Raw genomic sequence first — 20043 nt, 5'->3', positions numbered from 1 at the left:
ATACAGTATAGCAAAATGATTGGTTTAGAGCAAATTCGATGTGTATGTGGTTGAAAGGAAATTTAAAAGCCAAAAAAGAACCTTTCTAAAGTTGTACCACATATCCCAAAGTCACCTGTTCACGTAAATGTTATAACTGAGTTATATATAAATTTAATTTGACAATTGTCAACTACACTACACAGTGTTCCACGAACTATATTATACGAGGTATGTCCACAAAGTAAGTTTCGTTTCTAATTCTATCCGCGGCACTACTGCGATCGCAGTTTCACTCATGCGTGGCAGTTATTCTGACTAAATAAGGAAAGAAACGTACGCCATGACAATGCCACCGGTTGTGAAACTAAATCTTTGATTCGCTTTCTAAATGTAAGGAAGTTAAACTAATTGAAATTTATCAGCAAATCTGCAAGGTTTACGGACAAAATGCTATGAGTGATTTAATGGTTGGAAGATGGGTGAAACTGATCAATGGAAAACGTGATGGAGAATGAAGTGGACGCCCATCTTTCGTTACTGATGGACCGATTCACACAATTGAAGAGAATCTTAATGAAAACTGTGGCTTTACGATTAATGCTCTTGCTATGGAATTTCTGTAAATCTCATGGTCAAAAAACATCATTCATGAAATTGTTACTGAAAAACTGAAATTTTTAAAATTTGTTCGCGTTGGGTACCCAATATTCTTACTAGACACAAATAAAACGGTTGGCCAGTGCACTTCAGTTTTTGATACGCTAGGTACTAATATGAATAAGAACCCCCTTTTGGCTGGAAGAGGCATGAAAAGAGGTAGTCTTCTCTTTGTGACATAATAGAGATATAGAGCTTGTTATCTCTCCTGAAGGGATCTCAACAGAATATGGCCCCTACCATCAGCCTTACCCATCCTGAAACTTGCACTTCAGAAGCAAGAGCAAAGGTCCTTTTAAAACTATCATCTTATGTAAATAAGATCGATATCTTGAAATATTCACACGAATCAAAATATTTAAGTTGTTCTAAATTGCTTATAATTAAAGAAGTCTTGTCTTTGGTCTATTCTGAGTAACAATTGAGTTAACAACTATGCACAAATGCAAATCAGTTTGGTATTGGCTAATTGATTAAACTGATATTCATGCTCAGTAAGGCTTGACATACATCCTCTATGGAACCCAAATATACTATACTTCTTGTGTTCAAACGGATTAGGAAGAACTCTAGTGTAAAAATAGTTAAGTTAAAGATCTCAACCTCAGAAATCCCTAATATTGATCTTCTGCATACTTTAATTACAGCACTACAATTATTATTGATATTTAGTTATCGTGGTATTTTTATACTGTAATATATATTTATATTTGTATAAACCTAGTTTAATTAATTAACTCTAGAGTTCATTCTAAATTCAACCAGCTCCTTCAGCAGAAATTCCAAAACATCCTTAAATGGTGCTCTGCAAATGCTACGGAACTTAGTACATACATCCAAATTTTAAAAAGTCTCCTTTACACATACGAAAGTTGCTTACTTTTTTAATTTAGTGTCCTTTAAACAGAATCCTCTAAGTGTGTTTTATAGGATTATTGGCAAAAATCTGGAAGGAGTACGATCCCAATTAATTCTGAGTATTGATTTTCATTGCTTGCTATAATTTTACTATTACATTATGATGCCTTGTTACACTTTATATCTTTTGTAAATTGGTTTATATTATTGGAAGTACGTAAAAAAATAAATTTGCTATAAAAATACAGCATACAGCTAGCTATGAGGCTTACCATGTGATTGATGCCTTGCTCAGTGTTGATGTTTGTTGCCACTGTTACTACGCTTTTATGTAGTTGTTGAAGGTTTATTGTTTTATTATAAAATGGGCTTTGGTTAGCCACGAAGATGCAACACTCAACCCAAATGACATGGATGATGGTGGTCATTTACTTGCATATTTACCTGGGAAAAACTAAAGAAATTGTGTTGTTTACACTAATAACCCAAGTATAACAGGAAATAAATGTTTGTTGGTGTCCCAGTTGCAACTGTGGTATTCTCCCTATATGTTATCATAAGTTGGAGCCTAGAGTTACACATTCAGGGAAGAGGAAGAGACCTAATTCCAGTAAATAATAGTAAATACTGTCAATCGTTATAACAAAAAACTTGTTTGTCTTTTCAATAAATGTATATATGTTATAACTTTTTCACCACAAAACCGTGCACATTCTGTACATTTGAAGTATCTATCCCAAGTTACATAAAAGCTACAATGAGTGAAACTTGGAAAAGCAATAGCCAATTACAAAAACTTGTTAATTTCTATAAAAATTAAAAAAAAAAAAACAAGGCTTTGGCAATTCAATATTTTTATTTCTTTACATTTTCTCTGGTTTATAACAAATATATATATATATATATATATATATATATATATATATATAATTTCAATAAACATTGAATCGCAAAAAGTACTTGCACCGCCGGGACTCGAACCCGGATCTCTCACTTGCCGGGTGAATGTGCTATCATTACACCACAGAGCCCTCACTTTTTACGATTCAATTATTTTGTATTTGGCTGTATCTGTCACATATGCGTTTTTAAATAACCAAACTAACATATGCTATTATATTTGTGTATAATTTATACAAATTTAATGTGTGTATATATATTTGTATATATATGCTAAATGGTAAGTTATTTGTGTGTGCTATGTGTGTGTGTATATATATAATATCTACACACACATGGCACGTGCACGCGCCGCGCGCACGCACACACACACACACACACACACACACACACACACACACACACACACACACACACAAATAACTTACCATTTAGCATGTATATAAACTTTGTAAAGAATCATAAATTAACAGATAAATAGAATAGTCTTTTTGTCATGGACAAGAAAGGTACAAAAGCAGAAGAATAATATTCACTGGTCAATGGATCTGAGATATTCAGGGATAATGAGAATTAGTTAACCTATGTTATCAGATTCTTTGAATTCATTTCCAGTCAATGGCATGAATATAAAATTATTTGAATAGGGGGCTGATTTACTCGGTGGTTTAGGAAGTATAAAATACCTTCCAAAAATAGAGGCTCAGGAATCTTCCCATTGGAAATTTTTAGCTTTAGGACCTCAAAAAATGTGTTCTAGTTAAAAACAAACTACTAAGTGCAATTTTAATGTATGTCTCAAAATTATGGAGGGGACTCTAACTCCTCTCAACCCCTTCCTCATATATACGCCCATGTTCTCATAATATAATTAAAGTTTCTTCAGAGGCAATGATTTTATGCAGTTACTTTATTGGAGTTCATTAAGTAGCAATTGAGAACAAAATGCTTTAAAAATTGTGTTGTGGTAAAAAATCACTTACATTCATCAAAATCCTTATATGTTAGAAGAGACATGTAAGGAACTGTGACCTAATTTACCCAATAGAGCTGTGGCTAACTTACCATATATGTTCTTTGATTAAATAAAATACTAACTTAATTCCATAAATAAAATATAAATACAAATTTCATGGCTCTTAATTGCTTTAAAGCATCCAATAACATTAAAATTAGCACATAAAATCAAATAAAACAATGTAGTGACAAACACATGTCAATCTCTGGATAAAACGAAATGGGAAAAATAATACAAAGACATCTTACACATGATTGTTATATTGTTAAATATTACAACAGAATCACTCGTACTTGATTAAAGTTTTCAAATATAAGTCTATCTAACAATGGAAATGTGAAGCTTCTGCAAGCCGACGTTGACAACTACGGGAATTTCGAAAAATTGACTGTCTGGTACGCAGCTTATGTACAGGGTAGTGCGCTCACAGCTTACAAATGGTTTGTGCTCCTTATTATATACAATGTGAAACAATCTTGAGGATAACAATAACTTATATCAGACTTTTAGATTAATACTTGCTTTATTAAATGGTAATTTAAATATGACCATAACCGAAACAACTCTTCAACACGTTTAACCCCTGTTTAATTTTAAAATCATTACCAAATAAAAATTGAATGAAGATTACTTAATTTTTTGAATGTAGACAAGTTTTATTTTGTACTATCTGAATAGCAGTTACAAAAACATTTTTACTACCAATAATTTTGTGTTGTCAGAATTTAAAAAAAAAAAAACGGTTTTAACACTTTTTATTAGAAATAAAGTTTCTTATGAATCTGATGAGACAGTAAAGTACCTAGAGTTTACACTGGATTTGGGATTACAATATCTCAACACAAAGTTAATAAACATAACAAAAACAAATATTTCATCTCTTACTGGAAAATGTAAATGAAGTTTATTTACTAAAATGAAATTTTAAATGTTTAAACAGTTTTGAAATTAGAAAGAACATGTTTTAATGTTTGAGAGTTTCCTGCTGGATTGGATCAAATATGCAAAATGTTTTGAAGATTAAAAATGGTACGAAAATTAATTACAGAGTTCTCCATTCTGATCTTAATTAAATTTGTTAGACTTGTCTAAATACATGCTTACTTGTTGACATAAACATCAATCGATTAATCAAGAATGGAGATGGTCTTTATTTTCTGTAGTTTAATTTAATTAAACATGTTTAAATTTATAACTTGCTTGTCTCAATAGATTTTACCCTTCAACATGTCAATTAGATGAACATCAGCCATCAGACTAGCTCAGTGACACGATCAAGCTAGCAGAGGCTATACCAGTCCAATACAAAACCACAGAGACTGTAAAAACACTAACATATCACATACGACTTATATAACTTTTTCTTACAACTGCAGGCAATACAAGTGTAGGCAAAAAAAGTAAAACATTTCAAATTAATAATTTTTCAAACTAAAGTACAACTTAATTTCGATTAAAAGTCGGAGCCTATTTACAGGGTTTTAACAATAATTTTTACTTCATTTCCATTAAAAAATGTATTGGCAATAAACTTTATGCTGCACCCTCTTAACGATCAAAAATACTTCAAAACAGTATATAAATACAATAGTATAAAATTAGCACTCACAATGCATGTTCTCTTTCAATTGACACTTCGCAACAAGTTCCGAACTTCCAATGCAAAATAAAATTTGATATAGAAAATACCGATAATTGGATTGGACAAGCACAATATTTTACAACCAACAACGTGCCTACATGACCGGGATAGTAAAAAAACATCTATTACATATATACATCGTAGCAATGGCAGGAGTGAGTAGTAATCGTTCAACATCATCTTCACTAAATTACTTTCTGTCTATGAGCAAGTATTCTTACATTTATTGGGATATTATTATTGTATTTTTAAATATTCCATTAAAGGGATCTATGGTATTGAATATTTATTTCATAAATAGAGACAAGTATAATTTAATAACTAATTAAATCATACTTGTATCTGTATGAATTTATCTACCAATTTAATAGATGTATTTAATATAAGCTCTGCATTTATATATCTTTTACTTTTAGTACCTATAACAATAAAGTTAAAATTAAAATTAAATATTTTATTTGTAAATTTTTATCTAAATTGTTTTGAAGGCCCAAGAAGTGGTAACAAATACAAAAGGTTGTCTGTAATAGTAAAAAATGCATCATTAGAATATCTCTGAAATTTTGTGAATTATTTTAAAACAGCAAATTTCGCACATAGTTCCCTTCAACGTTCTGCCCATGTACTTAATCTAACTTATTTTCAGAATGGACGTAAAAATATGTTTCATTAAATCAAGTCAAATAATTATCGCACGAAATACAATACTATTAACAATATGTACACAATAAACTAATAGCTTGGAATGTATAAATAACTAAGTTTTTAAATAACCTAATTCATTTATTTCAAAGGAACATCCATTTCGGCAAGAGAAATTAATGGCTACTTGGCACATATTATATAATATACAATAGGACACGACAGGGCCAGTGGGGCAGAGCCCCGGAATCTCTTAGCCACTAGTCATAGCCCTGGGACACAGCATGCTGTTTACATACACTCATTACCTATATACAGAACTAACAAAAACTTCTTGCTCTTGCAAAAAATATTTATAAATCAACAATAAATACAGTTGCGTTAGCAATTAGGCAACACTATGGTAGTTAGGCCAGATCAAGCCGTTGTGTCCTTCTACAGACAAAGCTCAAGTACAATGAAACCTGATCTCTGCACCTTGTTTCCTATAAAATAGTACCTTTCAGTAAATTTTAAACCTGTAAAAGCAGTAAAAATAGTACCTGAAGTTAGTACCTTTACTTGGCAACACAAACTGTGTGAACTGAAATAATCAACTAAACTGTACTTTGTGGCATTCTTCTGTATCTAAACTCATCTTTAGGCAGTATTTTAAATTAATACTGATGATCATTCACAGTTTGAGAAATACAATGAAAATATTAACTAATGTATTTTCATAACAGTAGAAATTAATAGGCTCATAAAATAGGTTGAAAAATAACTACACCAAAGTTGGTTGAAAAATTAATAAAAGTAAATCATTCTTAAAAATTCTTCAAATCATTTTTACTTGTAATTAGGCTATAATATAGCTACCTTCATCTATCTAGCATCATTTTACGGATAGTTTATTCCATACCCTATTTGCTTGTAAACAAATTAAATTGTGTTTATATTCTAATCATTTAAATGTTGAACTAAATATTGGTTATCTTTAAAAGATTTTAAGAAAATTATCATTTTAATACCAAATAAACTGATAAAATGTATAAATAACAAAAAGAAATAAAAATTGTATATAAGCATTTTTAAATTAACCAAAATGAATAGGGATGTCGAAAGTGATACTTTTATATATGATACAAACAAAAAGTGACACGGAATCCAATGTCAAACATATTTAAACCTTATGGGAAAAGATAATTAATAGATACCTCTACTTGTTCTGCTTCTTTAATACTTTAGCAAGCAAACTTGTATTGCCATTTTACATTAGTAAAAACAAGTTAAATTGATAAAAACATAACTCAGAACACTGGTAGTTACAAAAAAGAGCACTCATACTATAACAGCACAAAACATTTTGGTTATGAAATAAAATTGTGGATACTGAGTGAGGGGCCAGAATAAAACTATTGACTATGAAGACGGCTAGGTGTGGACTTGGGGACTGTTCCTACGATCCGAACCCTCGTTACCAGTCGGCCATCGGAAAATTGGGGGGGTGGAGCGAGAACCTCCTCTACGACCGGTCCACCCGCCCCACCTCCTGCGTATTCAGGTGGAGGGGGCACCACAAGCTCTTCCCTCTCGTCTGTATCGGCCTCCAGAGGTGGGGGTAGCTGGGCCAGTGACACGGCATTCCTCGTCAGTGTGGTTCTCTGCTGAGAGGTGCGGGGTAACGTGGCATTCCCAGACGGTACAGGAGCCTCTGCACTCATTTCCGGTGCGGCTGGTATCTCCTGGTCTGAACTCACCCCACTAGACGAATTGTCCCCGTCCTCTCCTCCCTGCATCAGGAAGTCATTTGGATAGGATTTAGAGCTCTTCAGCTGTGTTCGCACTTTCTGTATCTCGTCGACACTGAAGCTGTGGGGGAGGCTGCCAGAGCTGGTGCTACTACCTCCGCTACCTTCCGTCTGACTGACACGGATCACGGTTTTCTCCCCCGCAGGCTCAGTGTCACTCTCGTTCTCACTCAGGCTGTAGTCAGGGTCCGGTATAGGAGGCGCTGATAACGTCTGCTGCTTGCGGTTACGTATCGGCTGCGCGTAAGGGTTGCCACCACTCTGTGCTCCATTGCTTGGTGTTACTGGCTTGAAAGACGACGACGGTGAACGTAAACTTTGTGATTTACGAACCTGAAAAAACATTTAAAGTTTTTTATACAAAATTATTTTCAAGAAACCCCATAATATCCCAAAAGTACCAACAGAATGTTAAGACTAATTCCTCACTTTTACTTGATGACATTAATTTTCTTACTTATCGTGTTCAGAGTAATAAATTTCATTCCTTTGACTTTTCACTGGATCCATTTTACTCAAACTAATATTAGAGGGTTACATAGTGTATGAAAAATCCAAAAAACAACATCTAAACTGATAATTAAATATGGCAGATTGTAATTCATTAAATAGTGGAGTCCCCATACAAATAATCTGATATAACAAATTTCTCAATATAATACTTGCTTAAGCCCCCCTCAAAAGTATATAATACTCATTATAAAAATTACCTCTGAATTACAAATTATTTTAGTTTGTAACTTCAATACAATAAATGTTGTACAAGTTGAGAACAGAACGTAGTCATATACATTAAAATATCCAATAATTACATAACATCTAGGTAATGAATGCGTTATGCTTTCAACACCTTTATAATGCAGTTGTGAAAAAGATGTATGGATTATATTGACTCAGAAGCAAGTCTAGCCCTTCCTCCACCAACCATTAGTGAGTCATTGTTGTCTCCTACATGGTATAGACGTCACACACCATTCCAATTGAAAGTTTGAGTATTTTTATTAACTTTTCAAAAAACCTCATCTGGAAGAAATCTTTTACAGTAAAAACATAAGGTGTTACAAATTGTCGAGACAATCTAAAGAAGACGAAATTAGAAACTGATATAATGTGGCTCTACTTTCTCTGTCTAAGCCATAATTATTAATAATAAAGATAAGTATGAGATTGAGAGACAATCTAAACTTTGCAAGAAATGTGAGATGCAGAATGACTAATTTAGTACATTACGAGATCTGATTTGCGTTTTACTTTTGAAAATGGGACTGTAGATGTAGGTACTACAATTTAAAATCATTGATGAAATAGTACACATTTACTATGTAGAAGTTTTATTAGTTTTAAGAATCCTTGTCTCGAATATAAGTACATTTAATGTTAGTATAACAACACCTTTCTTTTTTAATGTTATGAATATTACAAATTCTTTTTGGGACTCCTAAGATTATTTATATTGAGACTCCACTATATTGGGAAAACTCCCAAATGAAAATCAAACACTGATAAATTCCTTCTAAAACCATGAAATTTGGTAATCACTAGATTAGAAGGCGCTGACATCTCACTTACTTGTGGTCTGGATGAGTGGGCAGGAAGTGAGCGAGATCGATAGCCGACATTCTTTACATCCTCTGGTGATGCATACAGCTTGGCACTAGCAGCCGGCTTGAAACTAGACATCACTCCATCTCCACCTGTCACATCATTTGAATATTGTCAGTGTCCTGCATGAATAGTATCCTTAAACTCCATTAAATGACTGTAATTATAAAATATTACTAGAACTATACTACACTTGATATTTTTAATAATATTCAAACACACTCTATATGTTTAAAATGTTAAGAAAGTGCTATTGATGCAAGGGAAAGTCCTTGTTTACTATTTATTATAGACAATTAACCCTTCTTCTGCACACCAGCTCATACATGAAATTGGTTACAGTGATCTTAACTGGAGCTCTTAAAAACAGAACAGCCGATGTATTTGATTCTTAACTGGACTTGTAGACTGTCCTGAGTTGCTGGCAATGTTGCACTTCAGGATTCCAAAATGAATGAGAACGACAGATGTTTATGATAGAATCAATCTTACTGAACCTTACCCTCGACTCTTGAGAAAAGGTAACAGAACAGCCAATGTACTTGATTCAACCAAAAAGTTTGATTAATCTAGTTAAAAAACAAAGTACTAAAATAGGTTCATTTTATTTTTTATTTTCTTTGTTACTTTCCTTTATATTATCTTCAATAATTAATGATTTTTCTCCTCTTACTTTTATTTCTTAATCCTTTGCCCACCGATGTATCTTCTATGCAGACATCAGCCGTTTTGGCGATAAAAGTGAAGTAGATAGATATAGGATTTCTATTGTATTATTATCTAGTAATGTAGCACCACTAACCATTGGTATCAGCTGTAGTCGTGGAAGAGACATTGCCATACTCAGGATCCTTGACGTCAACCTTGACGAGGGTGGTGGGGGCTGGTGGGGGAGGTGGAGGATGAGTGGGTGGTGGTAGAGGCCTCAGCTCCTCTTGACTGCGGTGCTGCCTCGTGCCTCCCACGCCTCCGCTTACAGCAGTGGCCAGGTCAGGTGTACTGTGGAAGTCTCGATGCAACTCAGTCATTCCCGCCATTCCGATACCCGCAAGACTAAACCGCACCCGTGCATTGGACTGCAATATCAATTAAAAGATTAAAAATTAAAATATTTGAGATAAAAAATAAGAGGAAGATACTGTATTTATACTTAAAGCATGTTAAACATTTAATTAATCTAAAGCAAAATTTGAAATGTAAAAGTCTTAGAAAACATACCTTGCCCTTACTACGTTTCATTTCAGCCACACTTGCGTAGACACGTGGTGTGCGAGCTGGGGAGGATGGTTGCGAGTTACCTTGGCTACACTGTAACACACATTGACTGTTTGTCAAACTCTTTGTAACTTACTGGATGGATAAGCTTATAAAAGTTTTGTGTGCAATCTAAAAGTACCTGAATTGGTATCAAATCTCCACCGAAAAACATTGCAGGACAATGAAACTTGGCAGAGTGAAACTTGTATTCTACCTGACTTATTTACAAAGGTTTGATGAATCTGTGTTGATCACCTAAATAACAGTATCAGTTTGTTTTCACATGTACTAACGTATTCATCACATTTTAATATGCCAGAAAAAATTAACTCAAGTATTTCTGTCCAGTTTTGGAAAATTATGAAGTGACTTATGAAAAGTTAGTAAATGCTTTTAAAGATGAATCTATGAATTATATGCAAGTTTATGAGTGTTTTTTCATTTAAAGAAGGTCATGGAAGTGTCGAAAGTGACAAGTGGTGTAAAAGGACCATAATGAGTCGTAGTAATGATGATATTGACAAAGTGCAGGAATTAGTGATTAATTATAGAAGAAATCAGTGAGAATTCATTCAAAAAATCAAATGTCATCTGAAAGGACTCCGATTCAAGATATAAATGGGATAAAACAAAATGTAATGCAGTAACCTTTTGAGATTCCATAAAGCGACTTCAAAACCTGCTTCAAAAAGTGGAAATGGTGCTGGGCAAAGTGTTTGACATCAGGAGGGAACTACTTTGAAAGAGCCTCAAAGCCCTAGATCAAACACATTTTTTTAAATAATGCCAATCCATATATTTATTAAAATATACTTCATTTAAAGCCTTAAAAACAATAAAATTTTCCAGAAATTTTGAAACTTGTCCTCATTTTACATGCAGCAATGTCCTTGGGATTGTAAAAGATCCCTCCTTTTTAATAAAAAAGTTTTTGTTGAGACAGCACACCGTATAATTTGTATTATTTGTTACAAATAGATGTAGCTTATAACATAGTTTCAAATAAATTTTCTGTTGTTTAACAGAATTAATACATTTAAAAATATACAAGCAGTGTATATACAGGGGTTGTATATTAAGTCTGGAAACACCCAAATATATCCTTTAATAATTTAAATATAAATTTGAAACCTCTTACAATCGTGATAGAGATTGGGCATCTACTTTTTTGGAACAATGTTTTGTTATGTCACACCAACGGGGGACGTCCTGCCGAGGGTATCGTGAATATTCCTTAATGGAAGCCTATACCTTGTGATACATAATTTTAAAGGTAATAGCTTACTGAATTGAATGCCACAAACCGCATCTCAAGGGAATTATTCTATCAGAAAATAGAGCATTTTTAGTATTGAAAATTTACTGATGTTCAACAATGTAATTTTAATCATGGTTCTTGCCACAAAATGTGTTACACTAATTTTTTTTAGCATTTTTTAAATGTTCAATTAAAATTAAAATAACAATTTATTTTTAAGCTGGTTTTCATTAGTACAAATTTAACCAGTTTTTATTACAATGAATAAAACTTATGAGTCACTTTCTCTGATTACTTATGAATCTGTACTTAGTGTTTTTCAGTCAGCAGGAAGGTTTTTAAAGAGACAAAAGTCACTAGCCTATGAGAAACATTATTGTGTTATTAATCATCTGGTCTACAGGTTTCAGTTTGTTGAGCATGGAGCTTTCACTAGACAGGTCTAAGCTTTGGGAATTACAAATGGACAAAGGACATATCATTCCTGTCGAGTTAATCAGTGTCTCTGAAGCATTGCTGTCAACAAGTTATCTAATTACAGTAGTTCAGTTTTTATTTGGCATTTTAATGGAATTGTCTGAAAGAGAACGAATTACTCTGTTGATGATGCGAGGATATGGCGATCGTCAAAAGTATCGGGAAGTTTGTAATTTGTTTAATGACACTTTCCCAGAAGGAATCCCATAAGTGTTTCAACAATATCAAAAACTATTGAGCGTTTTGAAATGACAGGGAGTGTACGTAATCGGCCAAAGTCGGGTAGGATACAATCTGCAACAGATGAAGAACATGCACTAGATGTTTTGCAAACATTTATTGAAGACCCACATACATCGCTCAGAAAAGCTGCACAGCAACATGATATGCACCCTATGTCTGTGAGTAAAGATTTTGAAAATTAATAAATACAAACCATTTAAAGTTCATTTAGTCCAACAGTTAAGTGAGGATGATTACGACAGAAGAGTTGAGTTTTGTGAACTTGTGATGCGCAAATGTGATGACAATAGAGATTTTCTGACCAACATACTATTTTCTGATGAGGCAACTTTTTTCCTAAATGGCAATGTTAACAGGCACAATTTGCCGTTACTGGGCTAGTGAAAACCCACATTGGATTACTGAGTCCCATTCACAGCAACCACAAAAACTGAACGTATGGTGTGGAATTTTAGGTAACAAAATTGTTGGACCCTTTTTCATCAATGGAAATTTAAATGCCGAACTTTACTACAATATGCTCCAAAATGAAATAATCCCAGCTATTCAAATTGCATCAGGAGAATACTTTGATAATGTATGGTTTCAGCAGGATGGTGCTCCACCCCCATTATGGAGACAGGTAAGAGAGTATTTGGATTTAAGGTTTCCTCATAAATGGATTGGCCGAAGAGAGGAGAAATCGAATGGTCTCCAAGATCTCCGGATTTGTCACCAATCGATTATTTCCTATGGGGTCATTTAAAATCCAATGTTTATAGAAGAAAGCCTCATAATTTGGAAGACCTAAGAACACAGGATTATAGAGGAGATTGCTTTGATAACTGAAGAAATGTTAGGCAACTCTCTGTCGAATCATTTTACACACGATTGGCTCATTGTCAAACCGTAGAAGGAACACAGTTCGAACAATTGCTTTGACACCAAATGCAGGTAAAACGTTTTGTTGTAAGACTTTTCTAACAGCATACATTATTTTTTATTTGTAATAAGAAATCAATAACATAAGTATTTCCATAATTGTACTGTAATAAAAACTGGCAAATTTGTGCTAATAGAACCAGCTTAAAATGAAATTTTTGTTTTATTTAATTGAACATTTAAAAAAATGCTAAAAAATTTAGTGTAACACATTTTGTGGCAAGAACCATGTTAAAATTACATTGTTGAAACATCAGTAAATTTTCAATACTAAAAAATGCTCTATTTTCTGATAGAATAATTCCCTTGAGATGCGGTTTGTGGCATTCAATTCAGTAAGCTTATTACCTTTAAAAATCATGTATCACAAGGTATAGGCTTCCATTAAGAATATTCACGATACCCCTCGGCAGGACGTCCCCCGTTGGTGTGACATAACAAACCATTGTTCCAAAAAGTAGATGCCCAATCTCTATCACGATTGTAAGAGGTTTCAAATTTATATTTTAAATTATTAAAGGATATATTTGGGTGTTTCCAGACATAATATACACCCCTGTATATATATATATATATTATATATATATATATATATATATATATATATATATATATATATATATAAGTTTCTTGTTTTAAAAACTAGTTATTAAAAATAGGTCTTGGGTAATACTGCATCTGCCTAACCATAAGATGATCTGGTATCACAATCATGCCATGACACTTTATAGTTATCCTTTATAGTATATTTATAGTTCAAGGTTATGGAGTTATAGTTGTCAGCTAGATATCAACACTAAACAGCTGGTGTAACCTTAACCATCATGTATATATATATATATATATATATATATATATATATATATATATATATATAATTTTTCTGTTGGCAAACTGCATAAATTATTACTTTTTTTATTTTAGCCAGCTGATATCTGTTGTTTTGACAAAAGAGAAAATCACAGCTGTAGTCAGTGTGGAGTGAAATGGCATGTTTGCATAGTAGTGAAAGCTAAATATTGTTTATCTAGGTCATTGTGATAATGAAAATGAAACAGTTTTTTAAAAACATTTTATCAAATACAAACTTTATATGTCACTGTATAATATGTACCATTTGTATGTAAGTATGCACATGTATGTTTATTTTTACTTTTTATAATGAACCAAAACACTTAAAATGAAGTTTGGTGAAATTTCATAACTACGCGGGCCATTCCAAACGTAACCGCAGTTTGGTTATTAAAAGAAAAACACCCAGTCAGATATTTTAATACTTTTGAAAACTAAACATTTCCTCTATTTCTTTACATAATTGCAAGTACTTATCACATCTTTTGACTAACTTAGAAATGTCTTTTTCAAAAAAGTATGCCGCCTGCGCCTTTAGCCAGCAAGTGACAGCGTCTGAGTTCAACATCATCAAAACGTTTAGAGCCAAGTCAGTGGTTCTGAAATTTATTTGAAAGCTCAGGGATTGTGAAGCGTCTCAATATTGTCAAAACATTCATCACTCACTACAGATAGCCTGCCACAAGGTTCCCTATGAATAACTGCTGCTTAATATTGCTTTGCTGTCAATCCTAATTGCAGCACACACTTCGCATTTGGCAGGAAAACAATTTCGCCACTCATTTTGTAAAGCCATAGAAAATGAATGAATGCTTGTATGACCTTCTAAATGCCACGGCTAATGCCGACTGACCTGTCGCTTGCATCAGACTAAGAGATAGAGTGCTATCTCCACTACTAACAGCACTGTAAGCAAATGGTGGTTATTTTCGGAACAGCCCTTATGTAATTAGTAATTAGTAGCATGTAATTAATATGCTAATGAATTAACAAACATTAAAGACTCACCTGGAAGTTCGAGGTAGTCATCATGTAAGGAGTCTGTCGCTGGAAGAGAGATTCCAGCTCAGCTGCGGTAATGCGGCTGGAGGTTGGCCTGGCTCGGATAGAGGCGGTGCGAGGCTGCACCTTACCATGGTCCATGCTGTCACCCGAACCTGCCCCCTCCTCCTCTACACAACAATAACAGCTTCATTTAGTTACTTGAAAATAAATGTTTGATAATAAACAAAAATTACTATCTGTTTCGTCAATACATGTAAAACTATACAATGATTCATGAATGATTCATACCACATATAAAACATTGGTTTCTCAGTTTAATTTGTCGTTGGACGAGTAAGTAATGTATTGACTGTGAATTGATACCTTACGTCACTATATTGAATCAAAATTGTATACATGTTATTCTGTGTGAGATTGGTTACAGTGCAGGTGTTAAGGTCTTACTTAACTGTTGTGTTTCCAAACTGACTCAATGTTCTTAGTATATGGTTTTGTGTTGGTTGTGAATGTTTTAACAGGTTATTCTCAAACCACTTGTAAATTTATTGTATTAAGAGGTTATACATGACCACAGGAACAGTATAGGTTTTAATATCCTTCTCTAGTTTACTTCTGACTTGTTTATACCTGCCAGTAGAACCTACACAGGGTATAGCAAACAATGATGTCACTTATACTAGACAACCCAATGTTACACCACTAGATGTTGATAATATGATAATACGATAAAAAGATACTTTAAAATTAACAACATTTTGCAGCAGTAAACAATTATTAGGAGTGGTTGGAGCCCTCCTCGCCAAAGTTAATATATATTTTCAGTAATCATTAAAATACCATATACTGATAGATCTGTCATTGAACTCTCTTTGAAATCGCAACATAAGGACAGACCCATATTACCTTATTTTCGTTTTTTTTTATACATTTATATTATTTAAAAAAATGAACGTGCAAGAGTTCATAAAAGTATTGATTTATTAGAGCCAGGAAGCAAACTGAATTGTGTATTACACCAAGGGTACGTTAATAACCAGTTTATTCTCTTTGCATCAGATAGCGCAGGATGCAGCATGCTGAAGTAGGTGGCCTCCTAGTAACAGCTGATTATCTCATGTGATCATATCAAACTAACCTCCAAACCATTTTACATTTAAAAAAGCAACCAATATTAAACCTGTTGGTGTTGTTATTTGAGTTTTTCTTCATGTTTCTTTACATTGTCTCAAATGGGATGTTTGAAAGGTCTCTTGTAAACATCAGAATTAAAACGGGTTAAAACCATTTTATTTTAGCAATTGTTAAATTTCTCATTGAACACAGATTTGCTTTTGTATTTCTTACAGTGCAAAAACGATTAAGACACCATTTAAAACATTAAGTTGTGAGCTAACTTAGTTGTAGTTTAATTATTCGTCTTTGACAATTCATGCTGATATCAGCACATGCAGAAAATTAGCTTTGCAATGTTATTGTTTAAAAACATTCTACTTGTTTTGGTTATACAGCAACTGAACATGTAGCATGTATATGTACCAGTGTGATACCTATATTTTTACAAAACAATTTATCAATTAAATTCAAATTTGGTAGTCTGCTACAGTCCAGTGCAGTTCATAAGATAATTTACACAGAATATATCCAAAAAATAACAAAAAACAGCTGTTTATCAACTTTCAAGGCAGAAAATCAGTACCATATACTCGTAGTTAGTTGTCAGATAGAACCTGCTACATACCTGCTACCATTGACTTGGCCCGAGCTCGACCAACACTCAGGGTGGTCTTGGGGTCCCGCCGGGGTGGTAGAGGTGCTGGTGACCGACCTGTACACATCAAATTATTAATATTATACAACTGTTGAAATCCTGTTAAAATACTACTTTAAAATTCAAAACAATTTGATTATAAATATAATTCATCATAAATCAGATGAAGAATGGTAAACTATAAAAATCTCTTTTTTATTCCCTTGTTTATTGTGGTAATGATAGAAAATATTATTTCATGAATATATATTAAATTAAACTTATGTTCTTGGTTTTAAAATATACACAAATTTATTGCAAGATTAAATTTAAAACAAATGACATGTAGAATGTAGTAAATTTTCCTAGTTGAATTGCATCTGAATGCAAAAATAATTATCAAATAATTAGACCAACAAATAATTACCCAGAGTGGGAAAGTTGGTGTTCAGTTTGCGCGGCAAGGTGGCGTATTGGCGAGGGGTGGGTTGAGTCTCGGGTGCGGTGAGACCTGCCGCCGCACTCTTGCTGCTAGGTAGGGCTCCCAGAGACACCACCGTTAGAGAGACTAGGTCCCCAGACTTACGAATAACATCCACCACATGCTCGTGGCTAGCAGCACTCACGTCTTCTCCGTTTATCTATTGACCAATACGTTTATCATTGTTCTGTTAATACATGTATCATATCTATTTATTTATCGATCCAGCAAAAATACAAATCTGTATAAAAGAATATACAAAAAACCTTTTTGAAGATTGAAAAAGCTAATTTTTTATAACTGTTGGTTATACAAACAGTAAATTGTTTATGTCATTAAACGGATATGTAATTATACGTCCCATAAAACTTTCGACATCAATTTATATTAAAACTATTAATAAGAAAAAAATGTCTTTTTTATATAAAATTGGTGTACTTTATTTAAATTATTAACTAAAAATATCAATAAGACAAATAATAATTAAAACATCAATTGGTAGTTTTCTGCCAATTCAATTTTTTTACCATTTTCTGCCATTCCTACCAATTGAAATGTTATACTGATACGGCATATAACACGCTTTCAAACTTTAGAGTGTTCACTGCTTACCGCTACGAGGTAATCTCCCTTGCGTAGACCAGCCATGTCCGCCACCCCTCCCTTGTCCACATCATCCAGGTACTGCAGGGCGGGGCAGCGGGCTGATGGCTGAAGCTCCATCAGAGGAGACGTGGCCTTGGCGCCGCGCAATACAAAGCCAAACCCACGACGTGCACGATGTAACACTACGGTGCGTGGCTCAGCTGGTAACCTTTCAGAAATAAAAATTTTACTGATTAACGTTATATTAACTTGTGAAAGGCTATAGCTTTATATCTACTACAATACACTCCCTTATAATCAGTAATTACAATGCCTCAACTAACTGCTAATATTAGAAACTCATATTTTTAATTTGGAAGGATTTTATAAAAAAAGAAAAAATAAGAACCAACTGTTTAAAAAAAATTTGTGAAATTATTGCGTGCAAAAGCTATCAAGAAATAAAATTAAGGTTCTCATATCCTTGGGAGGATCGTTGCAGCAGGGTAATATATATTATAAAAAACTAACTAAATTATAAAAACTCCATAATTTAGTTACATTTGATAACAGTGCAACCATATGTTCAATCCAACTTTGACTGATTTATAGATATGGATCAGCAGTATCTCACACAAACATGTAGCTTGTTTATTTCTGTGTTTAGATTTATAAATCAAATTTTTACAGACTATAACTTCCCGTTTTTAAGTTGATAACAACAAAAACGCAACCGGTAAATGTAACTCCAGTTATAGTAGCTCTAATAGTTAATTTGTGGTTAAATATCAACTCGAGTATCTAAACTTTTTGATCCAAGAGTAGATACCCATTGATTTTCAACTGAGTTAATTATCATTCTTGTCACACTCAGATCTTAACATCTCACGTAATAATTTTTAAGTTGATATGCTTAATTTTTCTGATTGATTTGATCATTTTTTATTTTTTCTGAAATTTCCTTCCTTTAATTAACTGTTTTTCTAATAATTTTACACTTTTATTCTTGATGGCAATTTTGTATTATTATAAGTTACCCTCTTATCTTTCATAAGTTAAGTTACACTCTAAAACCTTCATTATATCAGTATGTGCTACATCCATTTATATTCACTATTATTTTTAATGTTAAGGACATAAGTGTCTTTCCGTGTTATTACTCACTGTTTTTTGTGCCTGGGGGCGGTGGCAAAGTGTTTCAGTGTGGTCGCGTTGGACTCCCTGCGGCCTACCACTCGTCTGTGGACTGGGAGAGGTGGCGGAGGCACAAGACCCTGCCGTAACCTCACTTCCTGAACACAGTGGGCTGGGAACAATCCTGCTTCACCGCCACCCCGGTGTGAGCCTTCCAGCAGTCCGCAGTCTGTAGCCCCCGTCACTACACAGAGCACACACACTCTTTAGCTCCTCCTCATATATATATAATATAAAATATGAATAGTAAAGAATAAAATAAGCTTTAAAACACTCCTTTATTAACACTTTATTTTATTAACCAAGCACTCAACATCTTAAACGATAAACTAAAAAATTAAGAATGTCAACTGACAGAAAAGTCCTTCACTATTGTTTAGAGGCAGAGATTTAGGGGCTAATTTATTATAGTCATCAGACAAAAGTATATTATAGATAGATTTACAAAAGTGTCTTTTGTCACTGATATTTAGAAAACACAGAACACATTCACAACCAAAGAAATATAAAATGTAGTGTAATTTGCATTAAAACAATTGATTTAATTACAGTTTCATTAATGTTTAACAAAGTAGATTGTACAAAATTTTAACTTTAAAATTATTTCACTGTGATATAGTGACAAAATGTGAAAAAGTTTATGAAAATAACAGTCTTTTTTTTAAATATGACATAATGTTTTAGCAAAGTTTGTCTATATATTTTTGTAGGAGACGTTTTTAATGATATACTGTAACTAAAATGGAAAGAAATATTTTAAAACAGTTTCACTGAAGTAAACTTATTATTCTTTAAATTCCTAATTCAGTATTTTTCATACAAATAATGTTTATGTACACTTTGATAAAGCTTCCCCTAGGGGATCATTGTGAGTTTTATACAGTGTGCAATATGAGTTCATTAGCACCATTTTTAACTAATGCATTAAAATG

General features: G+C 33.1%; 1 protein-coding gene across 7 annotated transcripts in view; it reads right to left on the bottom strand.

Moving 5' to 3' along the window:
• Positions 1-3657: 3657 nt before the first annotated feature.
• Positions 3658-20043, bottom strand: part of LOC124362179 (SH3 and multiple ankyrin repeat domains protein 3) — a 328512-nt gene continuing 312126 nt past the window's right edge. For all 7 annotated transcript variants that reach the window (XM_046816435.1, XM_046816437.1, XM_046816440.1 and 4 more), the window contains 9 exons: positions 19082-19295; positions 17945-18146; positions 17279-17492; positions 16843-16929; positions 15108-15271; positions 10310-10399; positions 9894-10167; positions 9059-9183; positions 3658-7822 (listed from right to left, as the gene is read on the bottom strand). In XM_046816435.1, coding sequence (XP_046672391.1) covers positions 7094-7822; positions 9059-9183; positions 9894-10167; positions 10310-10399; positions 15108-15271; positions 16843-16929; positions 17279-17492; positions 17945-18146; positions 19082-19295 — 2099 coding nt within the window. In that variant the 3' untranslated portion in view covers positions 3658-7093. The remainder of the gene's footprint in view (positions 7823-9058; positions 9184-9893; positions 10168-10309; positions 10400-15107; positions 15272-16842; positions 16930-17278; positions 17493-17944; positions 18147-19081; positions 19296-20043) is intronic.

Source organism: Homalodisca vitripennis, chromosome 5 (genome assembly GCF_021130785.1).
Source record: "Homalodisca vitripennis isolate AUS2020 chromosome 5, UT_GWSS_2.1, whole genome shotgun sequence".
NCBI classification, from domain to species: Eukaryota; Metazoa; Arthropoda; class Insecta; order Hemiptera; family Cicadellidae; genus Homalodisca; species Homalodisca vitripennis.
The sequence above is the reverse complement of the archived record's forward strand: the minus strand, read 5'-3'. Positions and strand labels throughout refer to the sequence as shown.